General features: G+C 37.5%; 1 protein-coding gene across 1 annotated transcript; it reads left to right on the top strand.

Annotated features, from left to right (window-relative positions):
* The first annotated feature begins 1,837 nt into the window (after positions 1 to 1,837).
* kiss1ra (KISS1 receptor a) lies at positions 1,838 to 24,526 on the top strand. The gene is given in 6 exon segments (XM_039735846.1): positions 1,838 to 2,358; positions 6,548 to 6,672; positions 11,494 to 11,629; positions 20,171 to 20,409; positions 24,153 to 24,393; positions 24,396 to 24,526. Coding segments are annotated over 6 exon segments (1,089 nt in total). The 5' UTR covers positions 1,838 to 2,141.
* The last annotated feature ends 283 nt before the right edge of the window (positions 24,527 to 24,809 follow it).

Here is a 24,809-nt window from a genome sequence, read left to right as displayed (position 1 = left end):
TGTTGAAATATATATTTTTGAATTGAACTGTGCTAACTTTAGACTGCCAGTTTAATTTGTAAAGTGTTGTTTTGAAAATGTTCCTAAAGCTTCATGAGAAGGTCCAAGTTTGACAGTTAATATTTGCTGATTATGTCACCAGAAAGTGGCAGCATGTTATGTGTTGCTTAGACGTGCATTTATTTCCCTGTACTGTGTACACCTGTCAATAAACTGGAATTTGAAGATGGCACAGTAGCTGATACACATCCAGTTGGCCTGGAATCACCTGAATGAAATCAAAAGTAGAAGAGGGTTTTAAACAAATATACTATCAGTAAAGAATTTCAATTCACCCCGAAAATGTTTTTGATAGAAATTGATACTCTGTTTTTATCAACAGTGCTAAATACCATTAAATTGATTTGAAAATATTGCCGGTACATTACTAGTGTTGCTAATGGCCATTGCTGCTTGAAATGGCAGACTTTTAAATTATTATTCACATATGACTGCAAAGTCCCATTTTTAGCAATCAACCTTTCAGTGTCCTAATTCTCAACTCCTTTAACTTTTTCTTATTTAATCATTTAATTGCTAATCGGTTATTAGAGAAACCTTTGTAATTGTATTAACACCTCTGAAACCTGTCATACGAAAATTGACAAAGGCATTTGCGCGCGATGAGAACCCCCAGTGCGATGCTGTTGATAGGTGTAAAACCAAACTTTTCTGGTCACTGGTAGGTGAAAAACACCAAAGATGATGACCCTAGTGAGGACCTTACCCAGCAACAACAACAGTGGTATCCCCCAGGTGATCACCCTTCCCTTTCCAGATAGGGACGACGTCCCATTTTCCAGTCATTTGGGATGACGTCCATCTCCCAAATGGAAGCAAAGGTTGCCTGTAATGCCTTACCACCAGCCTGGAGTTCACCCCAGATATCACAGATCCTTTCAGCCTTCCCTGCCCTTAGCTAGTTCACCACCTGTGCAATCTCGGTGAGACTGGGTGGTTCACAGCTAATTGGAGGATCAGGCTCAAGAACCGTTGAATCAGAGATGTCCAACGTCCTAGTTGGAGGATCAGCTGTAAACTGCTGCTCAAATTAGCCAGTCCAGCGGATCACAAGACCCGTAAGAAATGTTCCATCACCTGCCCTGCTGACTGCGACTCTTTGTTGAGTGCTTCCCATAACTTGGCAAATCTAATAGGGAATGCAATATTTAATATTGTGTGTATGTGTGTGCATGAATGTGGCCTTTGATGGACTTGTGCCCCAGCTAGAGTTTGTTCCTCCCTTGTGTACAATTCTGCAAGGACACCCCTAAATTTGATTAAGCAGGAAGCAGACCAAATGATATGAATACAAAGTGCAGGTGCACAAACAATTACACACCAAATTAAACAAATACTCGACTGACAGCCTAAATAAAAAACATTTTGCCCATTGCTTTTTAAACTTTTCTGTTGTACAGAATTAAAAGGAAACCCTAATATAAACAAAGGTGACCCTTTGCAGATTGCTATCTAATTGGCAAATCCATGATAATGATTGAAATCAGGCTTTTATATCATAATAGGAGTATCGCATGAATAATGGAATGAATGTGTGCATGTAAATTTGCAGCTTAAGGCCCCAGAGAAGCAAATGAACGCTCGCTTCTCCACGTAAGTCTGCGCCGAAATTGGAGGGGAGGGGGTGGTGGTCGCGGGTGTTGTAAGAGCTGCTTTTGCGCTGCGTTGCTAGGAAACCTGACATCAGCGTCGCTCTCATCTTTGCTGCCCACGTGTGTACAATTGCCATATAAAACTGACAGCCACTTCTAAATTCACGTTATCCTAACCACAATCATATAATAAAGAGTTGATATTAAAATATAAAAAAAGAAATCCCATTCGGATTATTTCTTTCGCTTAGCTGTAAAGAGTTTAATGCATGGCATTCGTGCAAATTCCAGCAATATTAGGCTTACATGAATTATCTCAAGACACTCGTTTAAAATTCCGGCGTTTCGACGCGAATTAATTTTGGATAAACAGAACACAAGTGCAAATTGATCTTAAAGAAAGAAGAGTGACAGAGAAATACCCATTTTTGTGATGTTCCCTTCCGACTGCGGAGTTCAATAACTAAAATCACGGCGTTCACTCCAGAGATGTTTAACATCACCGGACTACATTTGAATTTCACCGAAGGAAATTTTTCCTTGGTGAACAGGACAGAGGACGGGTCTCACCCGCACTTGACAGACGCCTGGCTTGTGCCTCTCTTTTTTGCTCTAATTATGCTGGTAGGACTTATCGGAAACTCTTTAGTTATTTACGTCATCTCGAAACACAGGCAGATGCGGACCGCTACCAACTTCTACATAGGTAAGGCATGCCACTTCATATGGGCGAAATGTCTCTTCGAGTTAACAGGACTGCTATACTTAGCGTTTGTCCCGTCTTTATGATCTTTTCGTGGAGTCTGTCATTTCTTTGTTTCTACAAGGTTGCAGTTTACTTACTTGATGATCTTTTATAATAAAAGTGCTTATTATAAATTGAGACTTTTCATCGTATTTCAAATGATCTATTTTGTTATTTTCGATTTCTCTTCTTATCCGTACCCCTGTTTAAAGAAAAGACTTCAATTTCCTTATATGTTTAATCACAAGTAACACTCGTTTGTTGATCAATAAGTCTTTCTGTTCACAGGGCACACATCATCACCATAAACTCACAGGGAAACTGTTTCAAAAACATTCTCTTTCTTTAGTATTTCTTAGTTGTGGTCTTGAAACTAGCAAATATATTTTTTCACTCGACGGATAATAGGATATAGTGGGTTGGATAATGAATGGATGGATGGATGGATAAATGCACTGCTCTTTGATGTAATATTTGGTACTGAACGGTGAAAGGAAAACCCGTGGTGTGGGTAAAATCAAAAGTCCGTTATAATGTCCGGCATAATTCAATTTGTACTTCTGCTTTCTATAATTTACCTCCATTCACTTGTCCGTTTTCTCGAGGTGTCTAAGTGCAATCATTTTTGGAAGTGGTGCTAGCCAGATATGCCCACATTTTCATATTAGGATGCAGATTTTTTAAACATTTACTATTAATCCACCCGCGATCCTAGTCAGTTCAGAAAACGGACGAAACTGTGGATAAGAAGTGTTCTTTGATGTGAATATTCCTGTGGGGTAGACCTTTCTGTTCTTTTCTCTCTTTTTTTTTAATTTTAGAATAGCTCGTTCATAATTGTAAAAGGTGAACCTTTGTCTTTCTTGACTTCTTGAGTTAAATGTAGGCTATTTGCAAGAGATTCACTACAGATTTTTCGTCCTATAAACTACCGTACAATCAAGCGACAAATTTTTTTCCTTTTGTAAAAGTGGGTCGTTTTACCGTAAACTCAGTCGAAAGGATCATTTTCACAGCAGAGATAAATGTCTGGAGTAGCCGGAACCATTGTAATCACCACAGTGAACACCGTTGTTGAGCAAAATTAACTAATCAAGTGTAGTGCAAAACGTCGTATATTAGTGTAGCACGTTGTGTATTTAATATTGATTTTAATGAACACCTGCAGATGTCTAAGGAAACGTAGTGACCGGTGCGCTTGTGAAGTGCAAAAGTGTGCTGCTCTCTGGTGGCAAAAAACGAAAACTGGCTCCGTGGCTTTACTCATCACTAATGCTAAATGACAAAATGTCATAAATGTGCAGAATGCTATACCAAAATAACATGAACTAATTCGTCAGTGAAGGACAAAGTGAATGCGCTCAGCGACAGCTGAATATAAATGGTTAAGAAATATCAAAAGTTAATATATTACTTTGAATTGCCTATTTATTGTGGTGAAACATGATACATAACTCACTTTAAATTTCTCCACTGACTCAAACAAATTGGTTCCCTTGGCTCCAGTCAGAATGTTTCTTTTTTGAGTCATTACCAGCCTTCTTCAGTTAACTAATAGCACTCTTCAAAAGAAAGTTGCCTGAGTGGATCTTCAGATCAATGCCATAGGAGAACCATTTTTAGTTCCCAAAAGAACCATTAAGGTACCAGAAAGAAACGTTTGTTTCTTTAGACTGGTAACAGGCTCCATAAATATCCACAAAGAGATGATAATAGATTAGTGAAATACCAGTGGGTTGATGATCTTTAAAGGACTCTTGCTGCATAAAATAACAGAGGCTACGTTCAGGTTCCCTTGAATTGTATTCTGCTATGTTGACTATTATTCATTAAAGATTTCTGTTTTGTCCTCATATTAAAGTACCAATTTCTTACACAAAGTACCCTTCCCAGAATGAAGTAGTTCCTTGTTGTTATGAGGAATCAAACAACCCAGTCAAGTGCCATTTTAGAACCTTTATTTTTAAAAGTGTAGTCTGGCTTAGACTTTAGTTTCCAATGTAACAATGACATCCAAGTTGCTTATTGCAAATAGGAGAGTAGATATGAAAATTTAAGTTGATACAGTTGAATTATTTCAGAGATTAGTTAGAATACCACAGCAACAAAAGATGTGATATTTTTTTTTATCATTTTTAAAACATTATGCTCTGTATCTGATTATATTCAAATTTAAGACATTATGTTCTGTGTTGGGTGGCGCAGTGGTAGCGCTGCTGCCTCAAAGTTAGGAGACCCGGGTTTGCTTCCTGGGTCCTCCCTGCGTGGAGTTTGCATGTTCTCCCTGTGTCTGTGTGGGTTTCCTCCGGGTACTCCAGTTTCCTCCCACAGTCCAAAGACAAGCAAGTTAGGATTGACAATTCTAAATTGTCCCTAATGTGTGCTTGGTGTGTGTGTGTGTGTGATCTGCGGTGGGCTGGCGCCCTACCTGGTGTTTGTTTCCTCCCTTGCGCCCTGTGTTTTGGCTGATATTGGCTCCAGCAGACCCCCGTGACCCTATAGTGGGTTGGATAATGGATGGATGTTCTGTGTCTGATTATATTCAAATCATGTTTCTGTAATGTTATTTTTAAATACCTTGTAACTGGAAATAATGATAACGATTAAGTTAAATGTAAGTATATATATTTTCATGACATATATAGACCCTCAGCCTTTAACTGGATTAAACGGGTTTAGCAAATGGATGGATGGAATGATGGATGGATGGATCCATGCTGTTTACAGCCAGACCACCTTATTGATAGCTTTCAGCTTGGCAGTGAGTTTGTGTAATATATTCTAAAACCCCAGAACACAAGACTGATTCAGGATGTATAAAAAATAAACACATACACAGGGAAACACACATACTAACTACATTAAGTTTATATATTTATCTAGTAAGTGTAACTCAGGTCAAGTTCTGACCACTTTTTGAAAAACCATCATTTGTCTCAGAAAGCAAAAACATAAGATTTGTGCTTATTTATTTTTTCCATACAAAATTTAAATAAATGCATAATCAGTCTTTGATTCTTCAAGCATAGTCTCCCCTTCCAAAAATCTGATACATTTTAGGCCAATGTTTCGAAGCATTACTGAATTGTATACATATTATATACAGTTACAATTGATGAACATTACCTGCATAATTGTGGTAATAAATTCCATTTAATATTATAGAAGGCATTACATTTTAGATGAAGACGGTTGAAGGAGCACAAGGTAGCACTGTGCAGAGTCAGTGTTTCTCCAGGCCCATGTGGCTTTCTTGCAGGTCCTTTGGTTTCTAAGTACTATCCGAGGAGCTGCTGAGAGTCTGGTTGGCAGCTTCAAACTGACCAGGCATGATTGTGACTTTGGCTGTCCTTTGTGTGTGTGTCTTATCTTGAGCAATGTGCTCACTGCTATGATGCTAGGCTCAAGGTTTTCAGAAGACTGTTTTTTAAAAATTCATAACGTAAAACTGAAAGAATATTTGATATGATATTTGGGCATCATTTTTTGAATGTGCTTTTTATGAAATAACGTGAAAATCCAATGTATTTCATCATAATAAACAAAAAAAAAATATTGTCAACAATATGGATTTCATAAGTGCCCCTTCATTTTTGTCCTATCTCTTTTGCTATTAGAGTTTTACCTCATAGTATATTGATTTTTACACCATCACCAGGGACTGTGAGGGTGTTGCTTTAAAATTCGACTTCTTACCCTGTTAGTCTCCTTATTAGGCTCCAGCACTGAATAAAGCATACGCATTGCATGTTGAGTTCAACTTTGCGACCCTCATTTCTTTTCTTTTTTTTGTTTGCTGTGTGTTATAAAGCAATTAACAACATTACAGAATTAGAAAAGCTGTAATAACACAGTGACTTTCATTACCAATCCCTTCAAAAGAAAATGATGGCATAAGGACAAGACAAAATTAATTAAAGAAGTTGACAGAGATTTAACTAAGAACATTGTTTTCAGTAAACAATAGAGAAGATGTGGTTGACAGTGCTATTGCAAAAATCTTGTACTGCTTTTCTGTATTTCTTGATACGAAGGCATGATGTTCAAATCTGCTACAGTAAACCATAACTCCAAATACTTATGTTCATTTTTATCTGCCTATCTCATCAATTGTGACTTTGTATTTTACATTGTCATCTTTTCTTTTTAGCAAATTTAGCTTCTACAGACATTATTTTCCTCCTCTGCTGTGTTCCTTTCACGGCTACTCTCTACCCACTCCCAAGTTGGATATTTGGAGATTTTATGTGCAAGTTTGTGGCCTTCCTTCAACAGGTATTTTTATGACTTTTTGATGATCTTAATTAATCTCAGTAAGATCACCTTATAGTGACTATTGGCATTGTTTTGGTAATAGGCTGCTTATGTTACAGGTGAACATACACAATTTATAAATATTACAATTTTTGAGGTTATATACTGATTTTTTTAAATCTGGATTGTATTAGACATTATATGGCTCTTCTGCCAACCTTAATGGCCATCGGCCTTTTTCTCTGCACCCTTGGTATAAAAGAAAGAGTGCGGGCACAATGCTCTTCTGTGACTTAAGATTCATTCCAGAAGAACTCATTTCATGCTCTTCCTTTATTTCATTCACTTTTCTACTTACCAAATCTTTGCTCAGAAATTTTGCCTTTGATCTTTGCACAGTTCTGAAGGAATAGATGTAGCTGTTTGCAATATGGAAATTTGATTTGCCTGATTACGTCTTTGAATTCAGTCCTAAGCAAAGATGAAAATGGGTTAAGGGTTTCAAAGCTTTTTTTCATGCAGAGAACCATGAGTACATGAAATAAGTCACCAATGTGATGTAGCAGACAAAAGTACTTTGTGGGCTTTAAAAGCTCAGCTTCGTAATGTGTAAAACTTACTTGAATATAAATTCATTAACTTTTCCCCTTATTTTGTTCAGTGCTAGAGAATTAAATTATTGTTAATGTTGTGATAATGTATCTTGCAGACTTAAGAACACACACCTAAAGATGTTTGCATTAACAGACTTTCAAAATCATAGAACATTTTTAAACTGCTGCTGTGGAAATAAAGTACAACAGGTTTAGAAACTTGAAAATAAATGACCAACTAATGGAAAGAGTAATACAATTTCCAATCCTGGTAGAATCACACGCAAGACAAAACTAACCCCGGATGCCACCTCAAGGCACAGTAATACATAGACTTATCTCAAAAATAAGGTGCCAGTTTAAAGTTATCCATTAACATAATAAACATGTCTTAGGGATGTGGGAGGAAAGCTAGAGTTTCAGCAAAAAACCATACAGACAATGACTGGGAGCTGTGAAGCAACAATGTTAACCACTGTTACTTCTGATAATTAAAACTACTGAGTACTGTGCTGTACAAAAGGCCTACTGTAGTGAATTATCAGTCCAAAGACTCTGGAGAGCTCTGACCATGAAGTTAGTGGTTCCCTAAGCGCAATTTACTCATTGTATGACTTTTGTGAATTCATTTCACCTGCTGGTTGGTGCTTTGCACAAATACCAAAGCAGTTTAACTATTCCTTTAAAATATGTAAATGTAGAAAAGACGGGTATGTGCTACATAGCAGATCACATGGACACTGCTTACGTACATCTGCACTTGTTAACTGAATTTATTATTAAGATTGCCAATCTGTAACCACAAGCCTGATGTTCTTTCGTGCTTCCTACTCAAACACCCCTATAATGCATTCACACTCAAATGTCACTTTGGATCCTGACAGGAGTCACTTTTATAGCTGAAATGTTACAGGGATGTGTTAAGACCGCACCGTAAAGTTTAGCTTTGAATTTTATTTATAAGGCAGTAACTAGCACTCCTTCTCTTCATCGTTGCTCTACTTACCTAAAGAGATATTTCTCTTCCTCAAAAGGGAACAAGATGTCTTTGAAGCAACAAAATACTCTGTCAGTGATGTTATCTTCTGCGCCAAAGGGTAATACAGTTTTGTTTTGGTGATGCATTTTGCACACTGGATGTAGCATTCCATGCTACTTTTGCTAACATATTTTACATTATTGCCCTAATGCAATCAGCTAATTTGGCAAAGATAGAACATAATCAGATAAAACATTAATATAATACATCCATCCATCCATCATCCAACCTTAACTACAGGGTCACAGGGGTCTGCTGGAGCCAATCCCAGCCAACACAGGGCGCAAGGCAGGAAGCAAACCCCGGACAGGGCGCCAGCCCACCGCAGGGCATTAATATAATACATACACAGACAAACACATGCACACACGTATATTTATATATGCATTAATATACTGTGGATTTGCTGTATACTAGCTACACTACTGGTCTAGTGCGAAAAGTCAAGTCAAAAGTCAAAGTGAACTTTATTGTCATCTCAACCATATTACAAGTATACAGATAGACGAAATTGCAAAGCTCAGGGCCCACAGTGTAACAACATGATGTGCAAATAATACATTAAAAATAGAATTAAAATTAAAATTTAAAATTAAAACACAAACAAGACAAGACATTGTACAAAGACAAGACAAAGAAGTAGTAGCAATATTGACGTGTAGTTCACAATATGAACATTGATGCAATGTATGGTATTTGCAATCTAGATACATAAATATAGTCAATAGATATGTAATATAATGAATAAATAATAGATATAAGGCAGCACGGTTGCGCAGTGGGTAGTGGGTTCGCTTCCCGTGTCCTCCCTGCTTGGAGTTTGCATGTTCTTCCAGTGTCTGTGTGGGTTTCCTCTGGATGCTCCGGTTTCCTCCCACAGTCCAAAGACATGCAGGTAAGATGCATTGGCGATCCTAAATTGTCCATAGTGTGTGCTTGGTGTGTGTGTGTGTGCCCTGCGGTGGGCTGGCACCTGCCCGGGGTTTGTTTCCTGCCTTGTGCCCTATGTTGGCTGGGATTGGCTCCAGCAGACACCTGTGACCCTGTGGTTAGGATATAGCGGGTTGGATAATAGATAATGTAGAAATTATCAGTGTATGATAATCGTTGTTTAAGACATGTGTAAACAATGACAGGTCATAATGTTTCACAGCAGAAGGATATCAAGAGTGTCCCAATACTTAAAGGTCGGTATGAGATTTTCAGTTCTTTTCTACATGCACACTAGTCTTTGCAGGAAAGTGTCTTGCATGTATAAAAGTTCTGTTTTTAGAGGTGGTTGAAGCAGCGTGGAAGATCTCAGGGGGCAGCATGGTGTCTGACAGCTTGGGGGTAAAAACTATCCTGCACCCTGGCAGATCTGGTTCTGATGCTGCAGTATCTTCTCTTGGATGGTAGAAGTGTGAAAAGTCCATGTGAGGGGTGTAGGGGTCTTGCACAATGCTGCAGGCCTTGCGGGCACTGCATTTGTAAAATATGTCCTTTAGTGAAGGGAGAGGCACCCCAATAATGTTCTCTGCTGTCTTCACTATCCTTTGCAGGCGCTTGCAGTCAGATATGTTGCAGTTGCCATACCAGACAGTGATGCAGCTGGTCAGAACACTCTCAATGGTGCCTCTGTAGAACATGGTGAGGATGGAAGGGGGAAGACTTGCTCGCTTCAGCCACCTCAGGAAGTGTAGTCTCTGCTGGGCTTTCTTGATTAGTGATGAGGTGTTATGTGTCCACATAAGTTCCTCAGTTATGTGCGCAACGAGGAACTTGGTACTCCTAACAGTCTCCACATCTAAACCATTGATGCTAAGTGGGATGTGGGCAGGATGTGATTTTTCTGAAGTCCACAATTATCTCTTTTGTCTTGTCAACATTGAGAGATAGATTGTTGTCTTCACACCATGCAGACAGCCGTTCCACCTCATCTCTGTATGCTGTTTCATCATAATCTGTTGAAGTGTCATCAACAGGGTGAAACTTCAGTCTGCCTTCACTACATTTGTGGCTCGTGACAAGAATGACATTCTCGACACACCCATTACAAGGTATCTGTCACACAAATTAATAACACACATTACATTTTTCATTCCAACAGATGGTGGATGCACCCAAAACTATAACTTAATAAAGGAAGTTTTAAATTGAAATAAAACAGGCTGGTAGAGGAAATGCTAATCATACTTGAGCACATTAACTGTCACACAGAGGGAGGTAGCAGATGAAATGACCTTATGTGCCCATTTTAAAGCTATTAAATTATTTTTTTAATGATTTATTTGCACTCCCATTTTACTACATTAATTTAGGAATCTCATCAGAATGTTTAATGGACACAAATGAGATTATTTCATTCTTTCTTATTTTCTATATTTTTGTATCAAATGTTTTTAGTTATAAAATCAGTATTATCTGTTGGATCCGTTATACAGTATTTGTTATAGGATTCTTAACAGCAATGCTAATGTTTGTGATGTGTCATTTGTTGGAATGAAAAATGCAATTCATTTCACTATAACATACGTTAGCAAAAATTTCTATAGATGCCCAAAATGCCAGGATGTATGACAGGACATATTAGGCTTTTTCACAGGAATGATAACATTCCATAATTTTAGAAGCAGGGCACTCCACTCTGTCTGACAGTTTGTTTTTCCAGGCAGAGATAATCCCACAGTAGACAGTCCTAATCAAAGTCAAAAGACTTTCAGTAGCAGAACCTGTAGATATGGATCATAGTTACCATAATAAAATTTTAAAACGTTTACCTCCTCATGGTATCCTTAAATTCAATTGAAAAAAGAAGAGACACTGCTCACAGTGGTTAGTATGGTTAGTAATTGACTCCTTGCACCTGAGACTTGAGTGTAGATTCCAGCCTCATCACTGTCTAAGTAAAGTTAGCACAATATTTCAATGTCTGTGTGTTTTAAATCATAGTTTATTGATTGATGACTCTAAATAAATTGTCCCAGTCTTTATGTGTAAGTATGTTTTGGAATGAACTGGCTTGAAAACCATGACCTTGTTTCTGAGGCTACTTGAATAAGCACCAGTTCACTTTGGCTCGGAAGTGAAGTAAGTAAGTTTGAAAGAGGGATACATGAATTTTTAAAATACAATAACTGTTCAGAAGGCCATAACATAAAGAACAGTGCAAGTTTGGCAATTCTACAGCTTTTGAAATTGCATGGTATTAGATATTTGCTATCATTTCAGGTCACAGTTCAAGCTACTTGCATCACACTATCAGCTATGAGCGGAGACCGCTGCTATGCAACAGTTTATCCTTTGAAATCTCTGCGCCATCGAACACCACGAGTAGCCATGATTGTCAGCATTTGTATCTGGATTGGTGAGTGTAATATCCATATCTTTTGGGAAGACTTATTTAATAATGGATTTCTCTATGCACCTGATCCTGTTTGTGAAACTCCGAACTGAATTTTTCTGTGAGATATTGTGCTTACACATAATGATATATAATGCACATAATGATAGCTAGGCATCAATCAAGGAAAAACATATTCTCATTAAATTCCATTACAAAGAAAAATGAGACATATAACAGAGCTGTGAATCTGAAGACTGTGTATACCGTACAAATGAGCGGTACACTAAGAAATGGAGAAACTTTCAAAGATCTTTGAACATCATGCAGCTTGAAAAGACATGAACAACTATCATTATAGTATAGCTTGCAGAACTACAAGAGGCACAAATGAAAATATACGGTATATATATATATATATATATATATATATATATATATAGAGAAATGTGTCTTATTTTCAGTTTCATGAGAGCACCCCAATGGTATAATTTTGTCAGTCTCTTGTAATCTATGATGGGCATTATAGAATGCTCCATGCAGGATTTTGGTAAATGTTTACCATTTACTGAATCAACAGTTACAGAAGATCCAACCATCTAGAAAATGCTGTATGAATTTACTCTTTAGAATAATGCATCCTTTAAGCACAACTCAAGATTGCAGCAATGTGGGAGAAAGTAATCCAGAAACAAAGCCAACAAAAGCCTATTTGACCATGTTGTTATCCAGAATAACAAATCAATGTCATAATTGTGAACTGAATTTGTTCCTTTTTTAAAAGCATTGTAAGAAGAAAATAAAGACAACTATACTCCTATACCACCTTCCAAAAGATAGAATGAAGACACACAGTCATAAAAAATTTCAAAGTTCTCAAAACACATGTAGACAGGATTAAGAAATTCTAATGACCACTGAAAAATTTGTGCACTTTCCACTATTCCACAGCCAGGAACAATTTTGAAGTGCCACTCTGGAATCTGAGACTCATTTTTCTACCTGTTTCTCCATACCAGGACCTTGACAGTACCTTCCTAGGATGACTGAGTTGTGTTACTCCTCATTAGCTGGAAAACATTCTCTTGCCACCTTGCCACATCATTCTGACAAAGTGTTGTTGCACTTTTTTTCAACTTTAACTCAACTAAAACACCACCATTACATCTAGTGTGTTTATTATTTCTGATTAATCATTACAGTGACATTAGAAACAAAATTAAATCCATTGCATAACTTTTTTTGGCCTTGCGTTGCCTGAGAAAGGTGTATCCATTGGGTTTAGGGGTTCATTCAAATGATCCCTACACCTAATAATTATATGTTTCCACACACTTGCTCAAAACAGCCTGAGAAATGACCCAAAGCAATCTTCAATGATGTTGTATTCTTGGACTCAGAGTATCATCTCAGTACAAACTGGAGTGATTCACAAATAAATGTGATGCAGTATTGGTGAGAATTACAGTAGCATCTCCAAATTAATGTCATCATGGTTCTTTTATGCAAAATGGTGGCTTGTTCCTTGCAGGAAAGTAGTGAAAAGCTTCTTCAACTGGAGGAGTTCATGAACTTTGGGATCTTCTTGAGGAGTGAGGATTGAAGTAAATTATGAGACTGATCAACAAATCAGTGTATTGTGTATATTGTATTACGCAGTGGTAGAAAAGCAGAAGGCAATTGATTTAACAAATTGTCTACCTTCCATCCTCAACTTTGGCCACAAGATCTGGGTAGTGACAAAAAATGAAATTGTGAGTACAAATGAGGTTCTGGCATCCACTGTTTCTCTGGATCAAGAGGAGGAAGCCGAGATGGTTTAAGCTTATAACTTCGTGAAGACAGCATTTTTAACAATAGAGAGAATGAATAAGCCATTAAAAACACAAAATCAAAATGGGATAAGCACAACATTCTCGACCCCCTACTGACTAAAACTGCTACACAAAAACAGACAAAAATCAAGGTGCTTAAAAAAATCTTTATGGGACCATGGCAAAAAAAAGGCTAAGACTCAGGATGATCAGGGTAGAACGAATATGGGAAGTTCTAAGACCTCAAAGTTCTAAAACCATATGGGTGAAGATTTGGCTTGGAAAAGATTAAAACAGGATAAAATCAATTGTTTTAATGGGGCTGTCAAGACCCTACTATAAGAATACTTCAGTACTTCATGTTTTCTGAAAAAAACAGATGGCAAGACACAGAGAAATCCTGGAGTAAAACCTTCTGTGTGCCATAAGACTGATTCAGTTTGGGAGAACTCATACAAGACATGCAGCCAAAACCACACTGGAAAAACAGATACATTTAAGCACACTGGAGTAGCCAGATTAGGGGCTGACTTGTAATCCAATTTAGAGACTGTAGGGTAAGATGGAAACAAATTCTCCACTATGTTCTGCATCCAGTTTGAGGGAGCTTTAGCAATTTTTGAAGACTAGGCAAAATTCCAAGTTCCAGATGTACAGAGCTAGTTACAGTCAGGTTCATGATGGCTTAATTCTAGTCAAGTGCCAAAACCAAATATTGATTTATAACATTTTCCAGTACAAGATGTTTTTTTTTGACATGGCAGATACACTCAGTGATGACAAGAAACAAAGCCATGTTAATATCTACATGTAATGTTCAATGCAATTTGGAATTTTAATGAAGATTTAGTGGGCTACTCTAATATTAGGAACATTTTAATCAACAAAAGAAAATGTATTGTGACCACAGATTATATCTTTGGTATTCATAAGACAAAATATCTATCTATCTACACTGTAAAAAATTCATATGCAAAAACTAAACAAAAAAACTTTAAATGTGAGTTGTTTTGCTTTTATTTAACAGAAAAGAAATCTGCCAATGAGGTAAGCAAAATTTACTTGACAAGATTTGTTAAAGTTAGCTAATTGATCATAAATGCAAATTTTTTGATGTCAATAATTCCAACAATAAGATAAACAAGGATTTAATGTCATGATGTAAGTGTTTCTCTGTTGCTTAGATTTCATTTTTTGCAGTGTATCATTCTATAAAGAAGTCTACAAATGATGTTTGACTGTCAGGTCTCCATATATATTATGCCATAAACAAATAGGTTAAAATGTAAATTTCAAATGAAGGGTCTAATAAGTTAATATTAAGAAATATAAAGTTTGAACACAGCCTAGTTAAGAAACTTGCTCACAGAAATGTGCAGTAATAAGTCATTCATTTCAATTTAAATCCATAACCTTGAGAACTGAAGCTCAATCCCTTAGCTGCTGGATCACATTTTCAAATGAATGACTTATTCTGCTTAGATTTCAGAGTACGTATCACCTCGGAGAGTAGTACAGATGACAATTCTGTGCAAAAAGAAAACTTACATTATTGTTTCTTTTGTGTGTGTGATGTAATATGTAGTAATTGAATGCTAGTATTCTGTATGAGCACTATTTAATGATATGGATATGAAGTGAAGAAGAAAAAACTCAAAGCAACACACCTGTTGTCTGTTGCGTTTAATGTGTGCCATATACAGCACAGACACCCCATCTGCTGGGAACCGTGTGCAGGAGTGTAAATTGCCAGATGTACAGCACGCTATCTGCTCTTGTGAGATTGCTTACCATCCAGGAAATCTAATTGTGACTTGGAGTGGCTGTGCTTTTCAGCAAAAAAAATCTTTTTAACCCATTGCCGGCAATATCAATATCATAACATTCCAAGAACAGACATAACTTGCCGTCTTGCAGACTGTGCACATTCCCTGAAGTCAAATCATGACTCAGGTATTTCATTTTCTTTCAACCCGTTGCAACTTTTTCCGAACACTTTGTGCCCGATTTCCGCTAGAAGACCAACAAAGCCTTTGTGTCTTCTTAGCATTATTCCTGAGCCTCAGAACATAAAAGCAACTCATCTACATATTACACCAGACACCACCCCTTTGGCCAATAACCTTTCAACTTTTTATCTTTTCTAGTTCTTGTCCATACACACACAACACGCACACACACACTGCACGCACACACACACATGCACACAGAGCCTCTGTATATCCCTGCGGCATCACAGCTCAGGTCCAATGCTTCCCTTTAAAACTGAATGTGAACCAGAACTGAGACTCAGGGTGTACAGTAATTGAAAAGATAGCATTCACAAGATCAGTAACAGAAAACCACATAGCAGTGGCCGGGACAGTACAGAGAATAGTGGAAGGTTTGAGACTATAGGAGTCCTAGGGTGTATAGCAGCATTGACTCCGGAGGTCCTGAATGAATCGTCATGAATCATATGCTTTCTAACTGGAAGAATAGGAAAGTATTGGATCAGAATAATAGCACCCGCTTAACTAAATCAGCATAAACAATTGTAATACCGGTCTCAGCCTCAAACGAAATAAGAAATTGTGCAAAATGTAAACAGAAGGATGACTTTGGGAAAATGACCAAGGGTTCAACATGAGCTATTCAGACAAAATATTATTTCCCTTGTACCCAGAGAGATGAGTGGAGCAAATCTAACTAAAAATTTTAAGGGTAAACAGCATGGGTTTAGGTGGAGAAGTGAAAGATAAATGACAGAACGGATCGGGTTACAGGTACAACTAGTTCTACTGCTATTTTCTTAACAGATCTATCTGGGTGAACTAAATGTTAGGTCCCACATACTCCCAATCCTCCCCTTCTGGACATGCTATTACCAATTGTCTCACATTATGCCACTGAAAACGAGAGGATTTAGCAATGAGGATATGTGGTAAAACCACTATTGTTGTAAAAGAGAAATACTGCTCCAGCCAGTTTTGCTGAGATATAACAGTTCGTTAGGCAAATAGTCTTTTTCTGAAAACAGCAGCTGAAAAGTCCAAGTCAATTCATCATAATACAGTCCAAAAATCATGCAATACAATAAAATGATTTTGAATACTGTAATCCAAGAGGAACCCAGGACAGCAGAGATTTTTTGCTGTTTTGAGTCAAACATGAACAATCAAGGCAGCATACAAGCATGTAATGGTGGTGGTCAGTGCAAGGGCGGTGTGCTGTTCTGATGCAACCTTCACTCCTTATTTGTAACTGAAATGCAAAGGCACAGGCGGACCATCAAGTCTTTTCAAAGTTCACTGGGCATTAGAGGGCTGATATATTTTGCTTTTATTTGTGCTCGTAACTGTCCACTGAACACTGAAATGGCCACTATCAACCCTGTCGTCCCAGAGTCTCTGTCCATTGCACTCTCACATCATTTCAGCCTGAAATGAGCTTTCCTTCTAAGGACCTGAATCCATTCTGCAGTATTTGGCTTATATATGTCATCTAATTGTTTCTTCATTGTCATGAACTGGTTCAGCAATTCCTGCACCACCTCTTTTAATTCTTGCAGGTCCCAGTTTCTTTGCACCATGAAGGTGGGACAGTTTTAATCTGAGTCAGGCTGTTGTATATTATATTGCGAAAGGGCACTTGTATTAATGGTGCTTGAAATTCCATCCTTTCATATTCATGTTTTTGACCCTGAGGGTCAGAATCGGGTCTTATTAGGCATCCCTTTCCCCGCGTCTTCATCCTCTCTGGCTGAAACTGTTCATTTTTTAAAAATCATCGGGACCATCTTCTTCCTCTCCCTCATTAATTCCTCAAGCTGCCCAAGGCGTGGTGATGGACTATTGTCCTCAAAGGGTGGACACGCATGCTGACGCTAAACCAAGGTATAATCTCTTCTTCTTTTATATTTATTATATTTACTTATTCTTCCTTCTTTCATCCGGACTTTTGGGACAGTTCTTGCATTATCAAGGACAACTTTTCTTTTCTACAATAAGTTTAATTTGGCTTTGCAGTCCCTCATTGCACTTCTGCATCGCTTTCAGGGCTCTATCTTTAATTATCAATTCCCATCTATTAAAACATTTCCATTTTCTCGACTAGAGCACCATCGTGCTTTTCTATATACAATCTACCTAACTTCCTGTAGTTCACTCATATCACCAGAGCCTTCTACTACCCTGTTTTCTGTTCTATGTAGTGTCTTGGAGCCGTTTTTTTTTCCTTGGTACACAATAATCCGAACAGAGGCTCCTCATTCACACCCTGTTTTTCAATCTCTTTCTTTTTGATCCTAATTATAAGTCTATTTAAGACTCCGTCTCATTCCAAGAGGCGCTCTGACTGACTTTTCAGACTGAAGTCGAAACAACGGAAGAACTTAAACCCAATTAAAGTAAAAATAATTTCTTTATTCTTAATTCTTGGTGAGTAGAGAGAATGTGAGACTGCCTCTTTCCAACTCAGTCGACTGATTTGGGTTTTAGCAGAATCCCTAAAGTAAAATGTTCTCTCTTTTATATCCTAGAAAAGAAAAAACCCTAGCAGTTCATTCTGAGGTTATACATAAATCTTAATTTATGTCATACTGGAATGTCCTAAAACATGAAATAAACAGCCATTTGCATTCCTAAGGAATACACCCTTCTATTTTACACACTTAGAATCAATTTAAACATTCTTATAGTCCATAAAGATCTTACATTCTTCAGGGTCTTCTGATAGTATCAGAGGTCAGCCTTTCCCATATATGATCCCTCAGTAAGTATAATTGCATTTGCGTGTTATTTACTCTCCATGAAGGCTCATATTCTTCTGGAAAGTGTCACAAAACTGCTTTTCTGGCTTTGGAAGAATTAAAATGACACAAAAGAGGGATAGCAGTTATGGAGACTGCTGTGTCCAATTAACCAGCTATATCACTGGATGAATTCACAGAAAGCTGTCCAAAGTTAATACAGCTTTTCTTTCAAATAATGATAAAATGGCCAGAGGGCCAAGTAATTTTTCCCAGAGCAATTAGCACCTTACTTTTACATGAGATATGAACTTGCTTTTGATAAGTGCATAGTCACGGTTCGTGGTCATTGTTTTTCGCACACTATGAAAAAAGTGAGTCCAGCCCATGCATATAGTGCTTAATAAACAGACTAAGAAACTTGTATTGATTGTCTAAAATGTACAAATGCATACAGGTTGTTATTAATGTACATGTTATGTGTTTGCTAAATGCCAAAACTGCAAAACAGCATGTACACCACTTGCTCTTTTAGTGTCTGTCATATGAGCTACAGCAGTGGGTAGATAAATAAATAACAGTTCCATTGAGAGTATGAAATGGGTTGCCCATTATGTTATAATGCTTGGATATTACAGTAACCAGCCAGTGGTGGCCTTTTATTTTTCAGACAATTAGAGAAAAAACATGATTAATTTCCTTACTTTCAAACAAGAAGAGCTTCTACACTGTTTCATCTCCAGTTAATGGATCATAAGTGGCATCCAGAATTTTTCTGTTTTACTGAAATTAAGAAATATGCAGCACATGTGAGCAAGTGTTTACATCCTCAGGTGACATGTCCTGTACAACAATTAAACAGTTATTTAACACTGCATATACATTACTATTCAAATACATAAACCAAATATGAAACATTGTTCATGTACAGTGTGATAAACCTGGCCAGCAAGCCTCGAACCCCAACATGAACAGACTTGAACAGTCCCGGGTTCAAATAATGGAAGGTTTTTATTATAAATATCCTCCAAAATGTAACACAAGCACAAACACAGGTCTTCCTCTCATAATACCTTCTCCACTCAAGCGTTGCTTCACTACCTCCCAGCTCCACTCACTTGAATAAGGGAGTGGCGCTCTTTGTTACAGACTTGGGAGAACTTCCGTGCCACGGCGACTGCCCGATGAAAGCACTTCCAGGTCTCATGGAAGTCCATTATAGGGAGCTTGTCCCCTACCAAACCCTCTCATGGCACCCAGTGACCCCAGCAGGGCTGCTCTGCTGGACTACATATCCCGGCATGCCCTGCTGGCTTCTTACTATGCACCGACCTCTAGGGCTGCTGCCATCTAGCGTGTTGGGGAAATAAAAAACCTCTATCCACATCTTCTGTTTTTAATGGGCTGTCCATCCACCCTTTCCGGTCCTTCCTTCCAGGTCTGCTGTCTCTCCTGGCCGGGATGCCCATCTAGCCCATGTGGCATCTACAACAGTTATATAACAGTACCACATGACACCCTTGGACCCACCATATTTCTACTCTTCCTTATAACTAAATGTGAATCTTAGTATAAATACTGCATGTCAGATTAGTGGAAAAAAGAATAATAAAATAAGGCTTAAAACATAAAGTATATATTTGTTGAAATTGAACATATCTTCCAGCTTCAAGAAGAAGCATAAATGGCACACAAAACATAATGTAGAGTAGGATATGTAAGTAATATGATCATTAAATTAGTTTTGAATGATATAATGTTTCCCAAAGACATAGCTCGGTTTTCTTTCAAGTGGGTGATGGTGTCTTTAGTGCAATGCAGTATCATATGTTATTATTCCTGAATCAAAATACTTCTGAAAAATGCAGCTTTCCTAATGGACAGAAAAGTCTGCAGTTTGCAAGGTAAACAAACAGGGATAATTGGAAGGTCCATCTCATGAGTCTTTTTAGTAGAGTTATTTCAATGGAAAGTTTTTGGCAATCTACATACACTTTCATCTTTTTGTTTATTTTCTATAAGGTTCTTTTATTTTATCAACTCCAATTATTATGTATCAGAAGACCCAAGAAGGCTATTGGTATGGACCAAGAACTTACTGCATAGAAACGTTCCCATCAGAAACGCATAAGAAAGTCTTCATTCTGTACCACTTCTTGGCGGTGTATCTGCTCCCACTCCTCACAATCTCTCTCTGCTATTCTTTTATGTTAAAGAGAGTTGGACAACCAGTTGTAGAACCAGTGGACAATAATTACCAGGTAGGTTCCTGTAAGTTAACAGGGTTCTGGGATCATTATGAAAAAAATCATGACGGAAATTCGGATTCAGCTTGAATTCATGAAGCAGCACTCATTCTGATTTGGAACAGAATAAGAATAAGTTCAAATGTGTACATGAAAAATAAAATGACATATCTAGTATATAAAGCAGAATGTTTGCTTGTGTGTCTGACCATTATGTAAGTCCATACTGTTGAGGTTATCTCATTTGCACAATTTCCTCTTTATATGGGGAAGATGATAGGCTATGTTTTGTTTTGAAAATGTTTGCACCTGTACTGTATTAGGGAAGTGTAAAAATTAAGTATTTTTTGGACTTGGCACAGGTTATACAAAATTATTCCCCATGGTGGGTTAATGACTGAAATTTTGATTTGGTTTATGTGCTCACACCTGCACTTTATTCCACTCCAGTGCTAGATACCCCTGCCATTATAGTGAATGAAGTTTTCAAGGATTGACTCTTTCAGGGTGGATGTCGACTTTTGTCGAGTTTCAGGGTAGAGGGTGGTCAGCTGTAAATGGTGACAAAACTTGCTGTTACGTTTAGTTCAACTGTCTTTGCTAGAAAGAAAGTTATCTTTCTTTGTTGATTTGACCTCAATTCTCTGTCCATACATGACTAGCAAAAAGCAAACAACCTCTAAAATGGCATCAACATCTGGTGAGAGATTGAAGTGAATGTGCAAAGCAAACTGCTCCGTAAACGATGTTTTGCATATTATCGCTGAATTGGACTGTGACTTGTCAGACTCCAATTTTGATGCAAGTGATCTGGAGATGGATATCGAAAATGAAAATGAGGTACCAGTATCATTATCAGCATCATGTTTGTGTAGCTGATACTCCTACGTCAGCATTTCTCCTGGGAGGACCACCATTAATAATGATAAGAGGTACAAACCAGATTGTGTTGCACTGCAACTGCCACTACTGCGCAAAAACAGCCAGGCAGCCCACCGTGCAATCCTGCTGGCCGTTAAGCCACCCCGTGCAGCCACTGCTGCCAGAAATGGTGAACAGGCACCAACAGCAATCACAGCATGTAGCAACAGATGTTTTATGTTGATTTATGTGTGAAACCATTGCTTTGTGTTCATTTCAGAAATCCAAGGTTTTGGAAAAATATTCAGTAAAAGAACAGGGACAAGGTAAAGTATTGGGGCACTTCCTTGGTGAAAACCCTTTTAATAAATGAAAAGACAACAAATGAAAAATGAATAGTCTCATCCACCAGTTACAATGTATCAGTCACTTGTAACACTCTGAGAAGGAGCTCTGCATCCTTCAGGTGTAGGTCTGGCTATTTCTGGTTTATGGATGGTTCATTTAGAGAGTATTCCAGAAGACGGACAAACAGTACTGTGGAGGCTTTAGAAGTGCGGAGGAAAGAAAGTGTTAACTGCATCTCCTCATGGTGTGGAGTGACGCTATTTACCTTATCAGAGCCCTGAAAGTAAAAGAAACACTTAAAAAGAAAAGATATGGTGGAATGGTGGTGGTGATACTGACTCAAAGGCCCTAGGTTCAATTTTGATCTTGTTTCAATGCAATGCGTGTTCAACTCCCACACATATGCTCATTTACATACACACAAGGATGATTTAAAATTAAGAGTTAATATAACATGCATGTCTTTGAGCTTTTGGAGGAAAAGTAAAGTATCCAGAGCAAATATTATACAAAAATGGAGACAATAAGCAAAACTCATATGAAACGTTACTGGGCATGGGATTTAAACAAGGGAAACCAAATCCATGAGGCTCTAGCACTAACCATGTGCCACCACTAAATATACTGTGCATTAAGTTTGAAAATGATGGTATATATATATATATATATTTTTTTGGTGGTTGGTTCAAGATTTAACATGCTAAAACATGTACTTCATAAATATAGTCCCAAATCCCTTGGCAAACATGCATTCAGCTTTGTATCTTTTATTCTGTAGAACTCTATTCCTACTTCAACTCATGAAGCTCCATTGGTCTTGACATTCAAATTCAGACTGAAAATCCAGCCTTTATCTCTAGCTTTTGAATAAGTTATTAATATACTAGCTATGTTACTTATTGACAGGTAATAGAATACATTTAGAAATATTCAATATCTGATCATTCTTGCCCTACTATATGTGTATCCTCAGCGTTCCTCCTACAGCTTTCCTATGGTATCCTTGTGTGTCTCAACCTTGACCAGTGCTTCCTCTCTCAATTGCATTCCTGTAAAGTCTATGTTATTTTGAGGCTCATTGGTCACCTCCTGTCCACCTTTTGACTACTACCAGTTGTAGACTTGCCCCTGTTACATCTGTGAAAACATCATTGGTATTCTTCGGAATAATGTCAGTGTTTGAAGGTGACTCTCAGCATTCCTTATACACCTTATATTGGAATCGTTGTGTGTGTCAACCTCCCTTGCCCAGCGCTTCCTGTCTTGCATTTGACTGAGTAATCACACTGTTACTGACCAATCAGACCAAAGCCAAACTGACCAATCAGATTGCTTGGAGGAACCGGTTATGCACACAGAGACATTAGCTTTTTGTTATACAAATGAGTACTATCAGTCCTTACTGGTTACTCGCACTATAACATTGTATACTAGACTATCTTAGTCTTCTACCTTTACCAATTTAATTCTCTCTATTATATAAAAATCTTTTGACGGCGAGACTTTTTGGAAACAAGACTTTTGGAAAAGATTTTTCAAGTCCTTGAGATGAGAATATTGCCATGAGATTTTTTCAAGTCATGCCCTCCTATCAACCACTTTCAAACAAGATCACGGTACTCTCACCTCTCAGTCTTGTGAATACTTTTGTCAGACACACTTCCTGCACTCTCAGCTCTTATAAATTTTAATGTTTTCCTCACTTTAAATTCCCAATTAAAGAAGACGCATTATGTCCAAATCTTATTGAAGAGTTTCATCATGAAGAGTTATCAACAGAAAAATGAGTACACAGGCAATACAAGCACCTAGAAACGAGGAAGTCAAATGAATTTACACCAAAAATGTTGATCAGTAACACAGAAAAATGATTAAATGCATATCAATAGACTTTGCTGAAACAGTTGGTAGTGATCGTGCAGAAGATGAAAACAAGAACTTACAATATCACGAACAATATCTATATCCGTTTACATTGTCCGGTCATCCACTGCATGAATTACGATGTATCTAAGAAAGCTAATGTAGTACATCTTCCACAGATAACATTAGACAACAAATGAAGATCTTGATACGCCATTCATATTAAAATGTTAACAGTTTCCCATTAGTTTAGCTTTTGCAAAGATAATTAACAAATCTCAGAGCCAAACATTTGAAAAGTCATTTTATTTAATAGAGAGAAAGAAACTAAATTCAATCATGGGCAGTTAAACATTGTGTTGATGCAAATGTAACACTTCAAATGAAAATTAAAATCTGTTTAAATTGTACATCCTCATCCACATACACGAGCAGCAGGTGTGTAGCACTGGCCTGGAGGTTGGCAAGTGAACGAGCAGGGGCAAAGCCCCTAGTACTATTAATTTTACTTGTGTTACTGTTTAGTTTGTTCACACATTATGTTTAATTCCTTTCTACAATTGAAATATTCAGTTATATACATTTCACATCACATTGTGCATTGCTATATACATGAAGTGTATTTTACAGGAACTGCCTAAAGCAAATAAAAAACAATTCATTAGACTGTATTCTTGTCTTTGTAGGTACAGCTCCTCTCTGAGAGAACCATTGCCATGCGAAGCAAGATTTCTAAAATGGTAGTTGTAATTGTCTTGCTTTTTACTATCTGCTGGGGTCCAATACAGCTCTTCACTTTGTTTCAAGCTTTCTACCCAAAGTTCCAAGCCAACTATGCCACCTATAAGATAAAGACCTGGGCCAACTGCATGTCATATGCTAATTCTTCTATCAACCCAATTGTGTATGGCTTCATGGGAGCAAGCTTCGAAAATCATTCAAAAAGCCTTTCCTTTCATGTTCAGGACGTAAGGTTAGAGATGGAAGCATGGCATCAGGAACAGTGAATGCAGAGATGAAATTTATTGCTACAGAAGTCACCCAGAATGAACAGAAATAATATATTTAATAAATTTAAAAAATATGAAAAGCTGTACTTGGGGAACAATTGAATATCATTTTCAAAAGCATACGGAGTTAATGATGAATTCATTACAGTACAGTGCATTAGACCTCCAAGTATACTTTGAAAGCTGAACGACAGTACTGTCATTAACTGCCAGAGTAAAATAAGCAGATTATGAAAGACTTGCAAATGCAAATGTGAATATTTTCTGAAGCTGTGGTTCTGAGGCGTACTTATAATGAGAAATAAGTGACCTGAACTGAGTATAACAACAGCC

The sequence above is a fragment of the Polypterus senegalus genome, chromosome 14, assembly GCF_016835505.1.
Source record: "Polypterus senegalus isolate Bchr_013 chromosome 14, ASM1683550v1, whole genome shotgun sequence".
In the NCBI taxonomy this organism is placed as follows: Eukaryota; Metazoa; Chordata; class Cladistia; order Polypteriformes; family Polypteridae; genus Polypterus; species Polypterus senegalus.
Note: the sequence above shows the minus strand (reverse complement) of the source record. Positions and strands in the feature narration are given on the sequence as shown.